The sequence below is a fragment of the Entamoeba invadens genome, assembly GCF_000330505.1.
Source record: "Entamoeba invadens IP1 unplaced genomic scaffold scaff_1105074725849, whole genome shotgun sequence".
Taxonomy (NCBI): domain Eukaryota; phylum Evosea; order Mastigamoebida; family Endamoebidae; genus Entamoeba; species Entamoeba invadens.
In genome coordinates, this window is record NW_004440189.1 from 828,933 (window position 1) to 842,407 (window position 13,475).

At 36.1% G+C, this 13,475-nt stretch overlaps 11 protein-coding genes across 11 annotated transcripts; 6 read left to right on the forward strand and 5 right to left on the reverse strand.

Annotated features, from left to right (window-relative positions):
- Positions 1-217: 217 nt before the first annotated feature.
- EIN_229540 (hypothetical protein) lies at positions 218-2,239 on the forward strand (the record flags this gene model as incomplete). Its single annotated transcript, XM_004255144.1, has 1 exon — positions 218-2,239. The coding sequence occupies one exon, from the start codon at positions 218-220 to the stop codon at positions 2,237-2,239; it is 2,022 nt and encodes a 673-aa protein (XP_004255192.1).
- A 70-nt stretch (positions 2,240-2,309) lies between these two features.
- On the forward strand, positions 2,310-3,066 carry EIN_229550 (hypothetical protein; the record flags this gene model as incomplete). Its single annotated transcript, XM_004255145.1, has 2 exons — positions 2,310-2,441; positions 2,500-3,066. The coding sequence occupies 2 exons, from the start codon at positions 2,310-2,312 to the stop codon at positions 3,064-3,066; spliced, it is 699 nt and encodes a 232-aa protein (XP_004255193.1).
- A 405-nt stretch (positions 3,067-3,471) lies between these two features.
- On the forward strand, positions 3,472-3,969 carry EIN_229560 (hypothetical protein; the record flags this gene model as incomplete). The annotated part of the gene is made up of 1 exon (XM_004255146.1): positions 3,472-3,969. One exon carries the CDS (start codon positions 3,472-3,474, stop codon positions 3,967-3,969), a length of 498 nt encoding a protein of 165 aa, XP_004255194.1.
- A 519-nt stretch (positions 3,970-4,488) lies between these two features.
- Positions 4,489-5,668, forward strand: EIN_229570 (protein phosphatase 1K, putative; the record flags this gene model as incomplete). The annotated part of the gene is made up of 3 exons (XM_004255147.1): positions 4,489-4,761; positions 4,850-5,469; positions 5,536-5,668. 3 exons carry the CDS (start codon positions 4,489-4,491, stop codon positions 5,666-5,668), a joined length of 1,026 nt encoding a protein of 341 aa, XP_004255195.1.
- A 192-nt stretch (positions 5,669-5,860) lies between these two features.
- On the forward strand, positions 5,861-7,642 carry EIN_229580 (hypothetical protein; the record flags this gene model as incomplete). The annotated part of the gene is made up of 4 exons (XM_004255148.1): positions 5,861-6,089; positions 6,136-6,445; positions 6,517-7,433; positions 7,530-7,642. The coding sequence occupies 4 exons, from the start codon at positions 5,861-5,863 to the stop codon at positions 7,640-7,642; spliced, it is 1,569 nt and encodes a 522-aa protein (XP_004255196.1).
- Positions 7,643-7,711: 69 nt separating this feature from the next.
- Positions 7,712-8,083, reverse strand: EIN_229590 (hypothetical protein; the record flags this gene model as incomplete). Its single annotated transcript, XM_004255149.1, has 1 exon — positions 7,712-8,083. The coding sequence occupies one exon, from the start codon at positions 8,081-8,083 to the stop codon at positions 7,712-7,714; it is 372 nt and encodes a 123-aa protein (XP_004255197.1).
- A 66-nt stretch (positions 8,084-8,149) lies between these two features.
- Positions 8,150-8,560, reverse strand: EIN_229600 (hypothetical protein; the record flags this gene model as incomplete). Its single annotated transcript, XM_004255150.1, has 1 exon — positions 8,150-8,560. One exon carries the CDS (start codon positions 8,558-8,560, stop codon positions 8,150-8,152), a length of 411 nt encoding a protein of 136 aa, XP_004255198.1.
- A 118-nt stretch (positions 8,561-8,678) lies between these two features.
- EIN_229610 (hypothetical protein) lies at positions 8,679-9,215 on the reverse strand (the record flags this gene model as incomplete). The annotated part of the gene is made up of 1 exon (XM_004255151.1): positions 8,679-9,215. One exon carries the CDS (start codon positions 9,213-9,215, stop codon positions 8,679-8,681), a length of 537 nt encoding a protein of 178 aa, XP_004255199.1.
- A 77-nt stretch (positions 9,216-9,292) lies between these two features.
- On the reverse strand, positions 9,293-9,595 carry EIN_229620 (hypothetical protein; the record flags this gene model as incomplete). The annotated part of the gene is made up of 1 exon (XM_004255152.1): positions 9,293-9,595. The coding sequence occupies one exon, from the start codon at positions 9,593-9,595 to the stop codon at positions 9,293-9,295; it is 303 nt and encodes a 100-aa protein (XP_004255200.1).
- Positions 9,596-10,116: 521 nt separating this feature from the next.
- EIN_229630 (hypothetical protein) lies at positions 10,117-11,635 on the forward strand (the record flags this gene model as incomplete). Its single annotated transcript, XM_004255153.1, has 2 exons — positions 10,117-11,487; positions 11,534-11,635. 2 exons carry the CDS (start codon positions 10,117-10,119, stop codon positions 11,633-11,635), a joined length of 1,473 nt encoding a protein of 490 aa, XP_004255201.1.
- Positions 11,636-11,792: 157 nt separating this feature from the next.
- On the reverse strand, positions 11,793-13,382 carry EIN_229640 (hypothetical protein; the record flags this gene model as incomplete). Its single annotated transcript, XM_004255154.1, has 1 exon — positions 11,793-13,382. One exon carries the CDS (start codon positions 13,380-13,382, stop codon positions 11,793-11,795), a length of 1,590 nt encoding a protein of 529 aa, XP_004255202.1.
- Positions 13,383-13,475: the final 93 nt, after the last annotated feature.

Below are 13,475 nucleotides of genomic sequence, written 5' to 3' on the forward strand. Positions count from 1 at the left end.
CAAATTATCTGGACTCTTCGAGGCGATCCACTGCACGCCAACGACGTGCTTCTATTGTGGTGAGCCAACAAAGAACTTGTTGTATTTGTGAAAGTGTATTTGTTATTGTATAGTTTCTTTTATTAATGTTTACTATTAAAATATCGGTTTTTGATTCCTCATGTTTTCTTGGAGAAAGTGGAAATTTACTTGTTTTGGAAGGAACTTGAAAATTGCAATGATTGTCTTTCTTCTCGAGGTCGTGCTTGGATTTGTCGTTGGTGTCATTTTGTCGTTGGTCATTTCATTTTTCTTGGTATTCAAGAAGAAACCCAAAGCGACTCCGTTAGTACCAGAAGTCACACCACTCTCGTTTCCACCAACAAACCAGGCGCCCACATTTCCCAATAACTGGTTTGAGCAAGTCCCACTTGGTGAAGTGTCTTCCATGTGTATAATACAGACTCAAATAGAAGAGACTTCTGCTGTGATATCCACAGAGGGGAAACATATTAATCTAGTTGTAACAAACCAATTGTATCAGATACAATTAAGTGATGTTGAAATAGAAAATGTCAGCTTCTGTGGGAGGAAGTTGTCTAAAAAGAACTTTTTGCGAGTGAAGGGCAGCAAAAAGATATATAAAAATGAAAGTACTGTCCAAATTCGGTTTAGGTATGGCTACGAAGTTGAATATTGGTTCAAACTTTTCGAGGAATTGGTGGATATGGCTCACAACAGAAGGGCACGAAAGAACACAGTCAACGGGTTGGGGAGAAAACAATTCAGAGCCTTACAAGAACTTATTTCTCTGAAAGGAACTGAACTTGATCTTCGAGAAAAGCACTGGGCAAGCACAGTTAATATGATCTTCCAAGTGTTTGCATATCCATTTATCAGTAATGCTGAGCTAAACCAGAAAATTAGAGACAAATTTAATGCAATTCTCGAGAAGGAGGTATGGAAGGGGTTGAAAGTGTCTGGGCTTCGGACGGGGAAGACCGCACCATTCATTAAAAAGCCAAAGATTCAGTGCGATGATTCATGTGGTGGTATATTAGTTGACGGAAATATTGAATGTATTGGGCCTTATGGGGGTGGACTTTTGATAGACTTGAACATCTTTGGGATCACGATGTCTATTAATTTTGATTTTAATAAGATAGAAGGTCAAGTCAGAGTTCAAATGTTGCAAATTCCGTCGAGCACGTTGTGGATATCATTTCATGAGTTGCCAACATTTGAATTAAACTATGAAATCAGAATTGGACAATATGTGATGGAAAAGAATGAACTCTTTGACCAATATTTCTATTTCGCTATTTGCAAAATTGTGTTGGACCAATGCTACTTCCCAAAGATGTTTCCAGTCTTAATACCAAGCTTCTCATTAGTCGAATATTTTACAAAAAGCGAGGAACTGTATGATTTGGGAAAAGAAGAGAAAGTTGAAATTAAAAAGGACACTCAGCCCCCACCACTCCCTCAAAAAACAAAAAATTTTGAAAAAGTCGAAGTTCATTCAACTGAAGTCACAAGCGAAAATAAAGAACTTCAAAAAGACGCGATTACTAATAGTGATGTGATCGAGAATCACGATAATCATCACGTTGACACTATCGAAACAAAAGAAGAAGAACTCGTTCAACTCAGTAATGAAGAAAAAGAGAAACAAAAAGTCGTTGAATTAAAAACAGTCGACTCGCCAACAGAAGAAAATGGCGACAAAATAGAACAAGTCGAAACAAAGGAACATGGTGGTGGAGAACTGTTACCAATTTCACAAAATGAACAAATACAACAAAACACCCACAAGGAAATTGAAAAAACACCGATTTCAAACACACTCATTAAAGAAGGGAAAGTCCGTTTACCACTATGTCCTCCCCTTGATAAAACAATTGAGCCGTATAAAGAAAACATTGAACTCTTCTTTGATACTACTATGGCTCTTAGATGTGTGGAGAGTTATAAAAATGCTCAATTGACCTACTCACAACGACAGAAACCTACACTCCCAAAGAAGATGATACCCCCTCCAAAAGAACCACCAATGCTCCCAAAAAAGAGTGAGGAGCTTGTCCGTTCACTTCAAAACCCTAAATTGGAACCACCAAAAAGATCACCACCAGCTCTCCCCAAAAAGATGAACGAAAGCGAATTCAAAGAAAGACCGCCTCTCCCCCCAAAAGAAAAGGAGATGACTACATCAACTAAACCAAAACCACCTTTACCACCAAAAATACAAGAAATGTTGTAACCAAAATGTTTTTCTTTTTGTTTCACACAACTTTAAATTGAAAGCTCTTGGCAACATGAAACGGGGAGAAATGTCATCAATAAATAAAACAAGGGAAGTGAGTGACAAAGAAGTCACAAAAATACTCGGCGTACTCGGGACGTCTGTAAACAGAAATGGATACTGGACTAGGACCTGTCGAAAACTGAAAGAACTCATCGAGGTTTGGGATAACTATACTTTTAAATATGAAAACTATAAATTATAGTATTTATTGATAGAAAGAATATATCACCGATAAGACACAAGAACAATATGAGGGTATAGTCGCGGATTTGCTGAAAGTTATCGACGAAAGGGAGAATGTTATAAGTAAATTGGAATTGATTGAGAAGCTCCAGATATACAAAAAATGTGAATTCAAAAAGAAGTACGAAGATCAAGAAAAGGTGTTGAGGGAATTGTCGGGGGTGCTCAGCGAAGACCCTTTTGTATTTGGGAAGTCTGTTTCACAAATGATCGAAGACATTGACAAAAGGGTTAAAGAAGTTACAAAAGCAAAAGAAGAAGAAAGGGTGGCTAAGTTTGAAGATTTCTTTCATAAGAAGATTGACTTGTTAAACGATGAATTAATGAATAATGTGGTCAAGAGAAAGTGGGCGGATACAACACTCCAACCGTTACTCAAAAAGTGTGAAAAAGAGAACATGGTACTCACAAAAGAAGAACTTGAAGTTATTCAAAAACTGGAGAACATTAAAAAATTGAAATCAAGTGAAGAAGAAAAGACTGATTATGACAAACAGATCGATAAATGGAATGCAGCAGAAATTCGTATAAACAAGTAAACTCTTAAAAGTTTAATATGGATTTGATAGTATTTCTATTATTAATTTTATTATTTTCAGGAATAGATATATATATTGTATATTTATTATATAATACTAATTATTTATTAATTCAATAAGACGATTAAATAAAAAACTATTAATAAAACTAATTGAAGGTTGAAATAATAAGTTTATGTTTTTTTTGCTCAAATTAATACACTTTACTATTATTAATTAATAACTAATAGTTTTGAACCATTTATTGTAGTTTATTAAATAAAGTTTTAAAGACACAATGTGATCTTTATTAGATTTGATACCTCATTTCGAGATAGAACAAGATCTCTTCTATCTTTTTGTACCACAAAACAAACATTAAAAGATATTATTTGAAGATAACAATGATGTGATCTTGAAAATTAAATGGGATTTGACTTTGGGACATACCTTGGGGACTTAGTGAAGCAGGCGCAAGCCGAGATTACGGACATTACAACGTCTAGTTTCTCTGTACCTGATAATGCAGACGTAGTTAAAGATAGACTTATGAAAAACATTCCAACACATCCCCTTGTTTTGACATGCTTGGGGTTACTTGCCGCATGCATTGTCGCTCTTTTCCAGCCACAATTGTACTTTGGACTGTTTTTGTTTGTTGCCGTCTTACTCACATACAAAGCTTTGTTACAGTCGAACCCGTCCTTTATTGACAAAACAAAAATCGATCCCTCATTCATCCACGGTATTGCCACGATTGTCTATATTCTTGTTTCGTTAATCAGTGAAGCCATTGGATATGCATTGCTGTCCCTTGTTTTGGCAGTGATTGCTGTGGGTGGGGTTTGCGTTTTCATGACTCAAAGAAGTGAGGAGAAACGCGCCCCAACAGTCGACACAGAAAGCCAACAATTCAACAACTAAGTTGACTTTTCTATGTTTTTCACGTTTGATGTTTTCTCTCCCAAAGACCCCTTCATTTTTCCCTCAATGAGGACTGAATTGCTTAAGATCGTTTCATTTTTGTGAGAAAAGTCCCACCATGAGAATTTTCTCCAATGAATTGAAGCGAATTGGAATTCTCAAAACTCCAAAAAATCAACGCCGAAAAGGTTATTTTTTTTTATTCTGTCGATCCAATTCTAGAAAATCCAAGTCGAATACAAATATTTATCAAAAGATAAAAACTTGAAAATAAAAATCTTTCAAAAAATTGCTTAGGTCTTTTTCCTCATAAGTTTCTTTGATTTCACACTCCAACAAACCCATTGTATGCATTGCCTCGAACAAAAAGAGAAATATATAAATAGACGGTCCATCACCCTTTAAATAAGAAGGAATAGACCGTCATCTTTTCCAACAAAATTCTATTATTTCGAGAAAAGAGATTTAATCAACAAGAAACCCCCTAAAAAAATTAACACAAGATACACTAGGAATCCAATGGCTACTATCACTCTTCAAACAACTTGCCCACAAGAACAAACACATGACAAACCCACTAACCCAATTAAACGGAGGGTCCGTTCAGCTGATACAAGAAAGAAGTCATTTTACGCACAGGACCGTCCCGTCTTCATCGACAACAGAACGATGTCCGGAAACATCGTTTTACCAAAACTCTCATCAGCGTATTCCATCAAAAAAGGAGGCCCGATGGAAAGGATCCAAAGCGGGCAGAGTTTCGACGACGACGATACGGACCCTTTGCTCCACGTTTGTTGTTTCTTGGGTTTTACTATAAAGTATAGTTTCATATAGTATATTTTTGAAATTTGTTTTTGGTGAGCAAAGTAACAACAAGAACGTGAGTTTCAAACCAGGGAGATTTAGCTCGGGTGCGTCGCAGACTGTGGGCAAGAGAGTTGCCATGGAAGATACTTTGATGATAAGCGGGGCGCTATTTGAAGGGATTGATTATTACGGTGTTTTTGATGGGCATAATGGCGATGGTGCGGCTATCAGTTCGATGTCTGTATGTCACACTCTAATTGATGAAAAAGAAATTAAAGGTGCTGGATGCTCCGAACACATGAAGAATGTATTTTCCGAATTACATAGAAGGATCTGTGAAACATCAGAAAGTGGAACAACAGCGTCTGTTGTTATTGTGAGAGAAAGTGACTGCATTATCAGTTTAATTGGAGACTCCCCAGTGTATGTACTCTTTGAGGGAAAACTCAAAAGAATTGGGAAGGATCATAACCCTGAAGACCCGGAAGAGTATAAGAGAGTTATAGAGAGTGGAGGAAGGATAGCTGACTTTGATGGGTTACTTCGAGTCAATGAACAAATAGCGGTCACCCGATCGATTGGGGATAAAGCGCTTCACCCTCCTCTTACATGTATTCCTGACACTTTTATTTTGCCTTTAAATCAGATACAGAGGATTTTGATCGCAACAGATGGAATTTCAGTGCTGCAGTTTGTTTCATTATTATTGTTTCAGTTCAAAGGAGCTTTTTAAATATCACTGATGCTTACATATAGAGAGTCCGCAATACAACAACTCATGAGCGACAGTGTATCGCCAGGGGAGACGGCACGTGTCATTAGAAACGTCGCATTTGACAAGGAAAGCAAAGACAACATTTCTGTCATAGTCATCGACCTCACACAATAAATAAAATGTAATCAGATTGTACCCTCTTGTTGTTTTTCTATTGCTCTACTAATAATAATTTATAACGGGCTTAACTATAATGTATAGAACATACTTGGGGGTTTCAGAAGAAAATGGATTCGACTCTGTTGATGAACAGAAGACACACCGAGAATTTGAACTCCAAATCACTAATTCATTTCAGTTTTTCGAATGGAAGAGCGTAAGGAAAGTTCACTGGAAGATGTCGAATTACAAGAGGAAGGCGTTGTGCAAGACGAAACTGTTCTTCCAGAAAGTACTGATTCTCTACAAAAAGAGGGTGTATCCGAGCCAACAGAGACACAAGGGATTGTAAGTGGTATCGACAACAAAGAAGTCAAGGCTGAAGCGAATAGTTACTCGTTGGGTGCTGGGTTTGCCACTGTTGTGAATTCCATTAGTTTGTTTTTCTAGTTGCATATAAAATGTACAATGATGACGGGGAGTTGGTACAGGTGTCTTTGGTATACCTTTAGGTTTTTATAGTGCGGGTATACCTTTATCCGGCATTTCTTTATTCATCTTCTTTGTTCTCAATGTGATCACAATGAATTACTTGTTGGAAGGGATGGCAAGGTCTGAAGGGAAAGAAGAACTGAAGGAGACTGGTGCTGAAAATGACTTTGAAGTGACTCCAGTGAATGAAATCAAGTATCGGCTGTTTGACATAACTGCACTTGGGTATCAATGGGGTGGACAGCCTTTTAAGTGGTTTAATTTTGCGTGTATGGTGTTATACATCTATGGTGGGTTATGGTTTGTAATTCTATATTGTATGAATACATAAAGAATATATATTAATATACACAACATATAATAATTGATAGGGCTTATGTTGCAACGGCCACAAGTACACTCTCCACTATATTCTGGATGGTATACGGAGAACCAGATCGTTGTGTCGACAAAAGTGGCAAGTGGGAGTGTCAATTGTCATATTATACGTGTTTGATACTCTACTCTGTTATCGTTCTATCTCTCAGTTTTGTTGATTTGTCAAAACAAGGTAAACTTCAGATGATCTTGACGTTCTATAGATTTTTTACGTTTGGCATTATGTTGGTCACGTGTGTTGTACAATTGAGTATTGGAGGACCTATTGGCACTGATACCACTTTTCTCTACAAGTTCAAATTTGTTGGATTTGGGACCATGTTTACACACACTGCATTTGCACTAACTTGTCACCATTTAATTCCAGACGCAGTGACTCCTGTGAACAATAAGAAGTTTGTCTTTTGGACGACAAGTGGAGCGATGATAGTGAGTGCTATCTTTTACTTTTTGGTAGGGTTAATCTGTTCTTGGACTTTTGGAGAGACTGTCGTGTCGCCAATAACCAACAAATGGTCTAAATATAACGGCCGTGATGGTGGGTGGGGTTCTGGTTCAACTGCTTGGTATGCCTATCCAATACAATACATGGTTCTCTTGTTTCCAGTTATCAATTTGTGTAACTCATACCCATTGATGGCAACGGCGCTCTCCTCTAATTTGCGCAATTGTTTTACTAAGAAATTTTCAACTGGTCATCCTAAATGGACAAAAGTATTTTGCAAGCTTCTTGCATTCGTTCCTGGTATTTTATTTGCCTGTGCAGTGGGGTCTCTACAAATCATATTTGACATTTCTGGATTATTAGCTCTTTTCCTTGCTTTTACCATCCCCTCTCTCGTGGAAATACTCTCAATTTTCAAAGATCGGAAGTTTTATGGTAAAGGCAGTGAGAAGACACCATATTCTTGTTTGTGGACAATTCTCTATTAATAACTACTAACTCATAATGGTTTAATTATAATATATTGTAGTATAATTATAGAAATAGATTACTAACTGATAGTCAAGGTATTTGGGAACTACTATGTGTCTGCTGTGCTCTTTGTCCTGTCTTTCATATTTCTTGGGATGTCGATATACTTCCTCATTGCTGAGCAGATTGAAAAGCACAAGTGACACTCACATATTAAGACTAAGATATTATTATTTACTTTCTTGTCAAACACAGAACCATCACTCACACATTCACTTACTGCCTGAACTCAACCCACATTTCCTGAACTTATCATACGGATCTTTGTCAGTGAATGTGTCGAAATCTAGTTTTCTCGTTGGCGTTTTCGCGATTTCACCCGTCATGTTATGTGTCAATGCGTCATAGTTCATACAGTTGCCCCCATTTTCTGCTTGACAGAGTGAAGTCAAGTGGCTCTGAGCCTGGCGGATCAATCCAATCAATTCCTCATCGTTGTCTGTGATATGTTTTGCAAGCTCTCTCAGTGTGTCATACACCACATCGATAGGTTTATTCACTTCGAAATATTTTGCGTACTCCGGCTTTTTAAATTTTGGGTTATTTAAGTATCGGCACTCCGTCACTTTCACTAAGTCTGCCATCGTATCTTCCTTCAAATCAGTTATTAACCTCATTTCAATACTATATTATACACAGAGAGATGCAAATCAACAAACGGCGTAATTGAGTTGTTGTATAACAATATCTTCGAAGAAAGTCACATATCTAAAATTGAGTCCACACACACTAATCAAGCCAAAATTGTTCACACGCTGTTTCGTTGTGATAACAACACCGTTCAACTTCACCTCAATGTTATTGTCTATGGGTATCACATCAAGTTCGGCACGGGTGTTACATTGAAACAACAACACATACTCAGGGGCTGAAGGTGATAAAACCATCGTACATATCTTCGCGCTTCCAACGGAAAATTCTCGACGTGGTCGGATATACATTCTGATCTTCGAAGCGGTATCTTCTATCTTTGCCGTGTAAGTGTCCGACCCGTGGTTGAAATCCATTTGTGAAAAATTTTGCATTTCAAATGGTTGTTGCGTTGTAAACTTCTCTTCCATTTCTAAAGAACTGAGTTTGTTTTGTCTTTTTCTTTGTTCTCCAATATCATTTGAATAACATTTTATAAATCAATTGGTTCCAATGCACCGAAAATAACATTTCAATAACAAAAAGCAATCAATCAGTTTTTTCGTCAGTTTTTGTCTCGAGCATTTTCTTCCCAAGCAATTCCATCTCGACGTCTGAGAAGAGGTCGACACCACCTTTCAATACTGATATGAATTCTTCTAAATTAATTGCTTGAACCTTAGCAGCTTCAAGACGGATATCATTGATCTCGTCTCCGAAATCCTTCACAAGCTCTTTAACAAACTGTTCTCCTTTCTCCGTTGCATTCTCAGCGTTGTCTTTTTGAGTCTCATGTTCGGATTTTTCTTCTTCACTGTCATCCGTGTCTTCGCTCATTGCTTTCTTTGTGACATTTTCTGACTCATCACTTGATGAATCACTTGAAGAATCACTCGAGGAATCTTCGCTCATCTGTTTTTTCGTTTCGGCTTTTTGATCTTTTTCACTCACTTGACTAGGGTTTGTCGAGGTGTTCGTTGATTTTGATGAAACTGAAGAATCGGAGGACGAGGTTGAATCGCTCGATGATGAGGACTCACTTGAGCTCGACGATTCGCTCATTTCAATCTTCTTGTCTTTTGGCATTTAGGTCTTTTTTCAGAGTTTCCATCTTAAAACTTGAAAAGGAAAAAACATTTTCAATAACAAAATAAATAATACATTTACAAAAGAGAAGGATGTGGATAAATGCAACCTTCACCAGCGCTTTTAACCCATGACTCTATTCGGATGTATTTATCGAACATGTACATTTTCCCGATAGAGCTTTCTATCGCTTCTTTTTGAAGTTTAAGCCTCGTTGGGTCGTTGTAAATGTGCTCCGTCATGGTATGACGGGTAGGGGCAATACATTCGTCGTTGGTTTCGTTTTGTTCAAGACTTTGGCAAACTGCTAAAACCGTATAGCTCGACCTGTCAATTTCAAGCGTTTTGAGGGGATATCGTTTTTGTGCAATACACTCCATTTTACTTATAGTTTCGTTATTTTTTTAGTTTTTATTTTTTTTTTGAGTTTCTTTTTTAAGGCGATTTTCTCTATTTATATCGTTGAGAAAACAATGTTTTAGCGGGAGTTTTAAACCACAAAATACGGGATCTGTTGAGTTTTTTTAATTTTTTTTTTGAATGATTCCATTTTTTTACGAAAACAAATAAAAAAAGTTGAAGTCTTCCAACAATTGTTTTTTTTATCATTGGAATAATTATTATAACTGAAATAATATTTTTATCAAAATATTACTATACACCTATGGTTCATTTTAATTTAATTAAAATCATCACAGTTTTGATTTTTAAAACAAAAAATATAATAATAATTTTTACTATATTTTTGTTATAATAAACTAACTAATTACAAATCATTATTAATACTATAAAATAAAAAAAATTACTAGTTTTTAATTATAAACAGTTTTTATAACATTATTAATTAATTTATTAATTAAAATAAAACAACAAATTATATACAATAAAAAATTTCTAGTACATGTCAGACCTAAGGAAGTCACAACAACCACTCAATTCCTTATGCAAAAATTTTCAAGGCGAATTATCAGAACTTCGAACAAGTCGACGCCAAGAGTTATTACGCTCAAAACGAAATATTCCATCCCTCAAACCATCACACGCCAAACTCACGACACTCCCAACCCCAGAACAACTCATTAATTACGCAGAGACTGGGTTATCTGGTAACACCGATTCAATGGACATTCTTCTCGACTGTGTAAACCTCGACTCGAAGTATGTATTTGACTTAATATCAATTGGATTTTATTCACGTGGGTTCACTACCCTTCAAACTCTTTCCTCTCCAATTCTCTCGCAATTTCTAAGAATCTGCTCCAATTCCGTATCAAGCAAAAACACAGAAGAAATAACAAAACATTTTATATCGTTGGGTCTCATCAATGCACTTGATTGGATGTTCTCATTGAACGAAGAGGACGTCGTCAAAAACGGACTTTGGCTGATTTCAAATTGTTTTACAGACTCACAAACGATCAAGAAACAGTTTTTGTCGGTTGGGATATGCGACAAAGTCTTGAATCTTGTCACTCGAATGCCAACCCAAGACATCATCGCAACTTCCATTTGGTTTGTCTCGAATATTTGCAACTCGAATCTATTTGATGTTGCTCTTGATATCACACGAATCATTCAATTTGTATGTACCATATTACAGAACAAAAATTGTTATAATACCAATGTAGTCGATGATGCCGTGTGGTGTCTTGTATTTCTCTGTGAATGGGAGAAGTACAGTCAATTCTTATTTACTGAGCAAATCTTCAAATTAGTGTTTTCGGTGATTGTTGAGCCTTCTTGTGCTTACTCTTGTGTTAGTTTTTTTATCAACGTGTCGTACAACAACGAAGACGGAAAGTACATTTCAATGTTAGTCGCAGATGGCATTTTTGGGTATCTTGAGAAAATCATCCACTCAGCAACGCCAAAAACAATGAAAAAGGCGTTTAACTGTGTTTCGAATTTGATTGGGAATCCGGACCCTTCCCCAATCGAAGTACTTGTGAGTACAACACAAATATTACAAATCGCATGTGACCAAGTTTCAAATGAAAGAAATGGGTATAAATTGAGAATAGAGATGGCATTTGTCATTACCAATTCTTTATATGGCACAGGTGGCGAGTTAGTTAATTTGATAGTAACGAAGTGTCCAAATCTATTCGAAACCCTTGTATATATATTTAAGACTATGAATAATGACTCATTCCTCTTAAATTCGTTATTAAAAGTAATTGGCGATCTCATAGAATTGTATTATGAAAATGGCACAAACATTGTTTGTGTTTTAGAGACTTATTCATTCGACGAGACACTCCATGAAATATTAGTTTGTTATCAATCTCTTAATAGTTCAAAACAATACTCACCACTAGGCACGACCAAAAACTAAAGAAAGTGTTAAGAACACAATCAAGAAGTTTTTGTGCTTGTATAACACGTACAACACAAAAGACCGTGGATTTGGAGAACTTTAAGAACCTTTACGTGACTAATTAAGTATCTAATTGGAGTGTCTTGTTTAGTTATTAATTAGTTATTAATTAATTTAAGAATTGTTTGATTTATTAAGAAACTAAAATTATAAAACAACACATCTGAATAGTTTAACATAAAGTATACAAAAAATAGAATCTATTGAGGAGTGACAAACGCCACAGTCCGAAATGGCGTTGCAAAGAGTTTGTGATTGTTTTCAAATATCGAATTTCTGTCGAATGTGAAATGCTTTATTTGTGTCAATTCTGCAAGAGAGACGACGTCTTCCATTTCTACCGTTGTGATGTTATTCAAGCAGATTTGTTTCAAGTTTGGGAGTAATGCAAAGTGGTGTAATAAATTAGTGAAGTGTTCTTCATTTTTTAGTGTGAATGAAGTTAACGAGGTGAGACACGATAATTGGATTAAGTCGATCACATTAGAGTCCGTCACTCCAAACCGTTTCAAAAAGTGCAAATTTGTCAATTCGATAATTTCAGTTTGTTGTATTGAGCAATGTCTAATTGACAGTGCTGTAAGAAATAGAAATGAGTTCACTGAGTTGATATTTTGCAAATTAGTAATAAAATGTAATTCGAGTCTCATTAAAGTCTCTGCCAAACCCTTTCCCCTACTTAACGTACTTAAATTGAATATATTATAACTTTTGAAATAGAGATTAGGTGGCCATTGTTTGAATTTATTAAAGAAAGTCCTTGCAAATTTTGGAGTGAATTCTCTTTGAAATAATGTCAAGTGAAATGGTGTCAAATTTTTTGGACTGGGACTTTCATTTGTTTCTTTGAATTTAGGAAATTTGTGGCCATCGAGGGGAACAGAATACAATTGAAGTTGAAATGAAAATTGAGGGAAGAATTGGTAGAGTCTTGAGACCTCATCAGACACACTTTCTATCATATAGACTATGACATTTTTAAGATTGGTACAAGCACTCAGCCGTAAGATTTCTGGATCTTTCACAATTTGTGTTCGAACGATGTCGAGTGTAGTCAGTTGAGTGATTTCAACGACTCTTGATATCGACACATAAGTCTTTAAATTCTGCGACCGGACCGTCAAAATCCGAAGGTTCTTTAGTGTCACAAAATCATCGACAAACCTATTAAAATCGTCTTTAAAATGCAAGTTAAGCGATGATATATTGACAAGTGATGTGAATGTGTTTGACCAAGCAAAGCACCTCATCACCTCCAGTTGCGTCAATTTACTAATCGCCTCGATTTCATTTTGCGAACTGTTTCTCCCAAGAAGGCCAGGGTCTCTCCAAAAATTGAGTTCTTTCAAACAGTTTTGTGTCTTTGAAATCTTTTGTGCAGACATTTTTATACAGTCTGAGCCCACGTCGCATGTTCCAAACTCGAGTCTGTTTAAACGGTTTAAAGGGATTAAGTTCATGACTGTTGAGAAAAAGTGGTAGTCTGTTGTAGCATCGAAAGAAAAGATGAGGGTTCTTACATTGATATCATTCTTGATATGTTCGAGTGTTTTGTAGTCGAATTTAGTGAACGTAGAGTTAGAAACGTCTCCATTAATTCGTGTTGGGACGATGCAGAGGGATGAACAGGAATGAACAATTTTCGGAAGATTGATATCATTTGTAAGGGTTTGTAGTGTATGTTGTAACACTTTATAACACTTTTTGTTGATGAAAATTGCAATTCGTAACGTTTCGGTCTCTACATAAGAAAAGACTTGACACAAGTAGAGAACCGACAAGGTCGCCATTGAAAATTTTTTTCAGTTTTCAAGAGAGAAACAATACAATTATTGTCGAACTTATTATTCTATTTATATAATAGTATCTTTTTAACTATAAAT